At 42.9% G+C, this 468-nt stretch overlaps 2 protein-coding genes across 2 annotated transcripts in view; one reads left to right on the top strand and one right to left on the bottom strand.

Annotated features, from left to right (window-relative positions):
- The window catches only part of CSUI_005267 (snf2 family amine-terminal domain protein), a 9,518-nt gene that overhangs the window by 1,705 nt on the left and 7,345 nt on the right, over positions 1–468 (bottom strand). Inside the window, exon 5 of the mRNA XM_068065444.1 lies at positions 442–468. This exon is cut by the window's right edge and continues 655 nt beyond it. Coding sequence (XP_067922573.1) covers positions 442–468 — 27 coding nt within the window. The remainder of the gene's footprint in view (positions 1–441) is intronic.
- The window catches only part of CSUI_005268 (uncharacterized protein), a gene marked incomplete at both ends in the record, with an annotated part of 8,831 nt that overhangs the window by 1,294 nt on the left and 7,069 nt on the right, over positions 1–468 (top strand). The gene's annotated exons all lie outside the window — the stretch shown is intronic.

Below are 468 nucleotides of genomic sequence, written 5' to 3'. Positions count from 1 at the left end.
AGTCAGCACACCTCCAGCAGCAGTATGTCGCTCCTATACCTGTTTCATCATCTTTCTTTCTCACCAGACATTAAGCTTCCTTGGAACGAGAACTTGAAAGAAGAGAAATCCTTCTCTCTACGATCCGCCGAATGCAGCCNNNNTCCACGAAAGTGTCATTTCTTTCATCCATGGTGGATCAAAGACTAGCACAACGTAGAAGCGAGAAGTACAGCAGAGAATGAGACGTTATTCTTATTAGTGCATGATAAGAGAGGCTACTGGATGTATAGCTCCCTCCTTTCCTTTTAGAATACTATGTGTAGATGATGATATGCCTCATGATCATAAGAGCCACCGTATATAGCAGCAATACTTCAAAAGGAAGGAGCCTTGTTTCTGTAGTAAGCAGCGAAGTAAGAAAGAGAGAGAGAGGAGCTTCTCTTCCTCTGTCTATCTTACCTCCAACACATTTGAAATAGCTCTCCA

Source organism: Cystoisospora suis (genome assembly GCF_002600585.1).
Source record: "Cystoisospora suis strain Wien I chromosome Unknown contig_2556, whole genome shotgun sequence".
NCBI classification, from domain to species: domain Eukaryota; phylum Apicomplexa; class Conoidasida; order Eucoccidiorida; family Sarcocystidae; genus Cystoisospora; species Cystoisospora suis.
The sequence above is the reverse complement of the archived record's forward strand: the minus strand, read 5'-3'. Positions and strand labels throughout refer to the sequence as shown.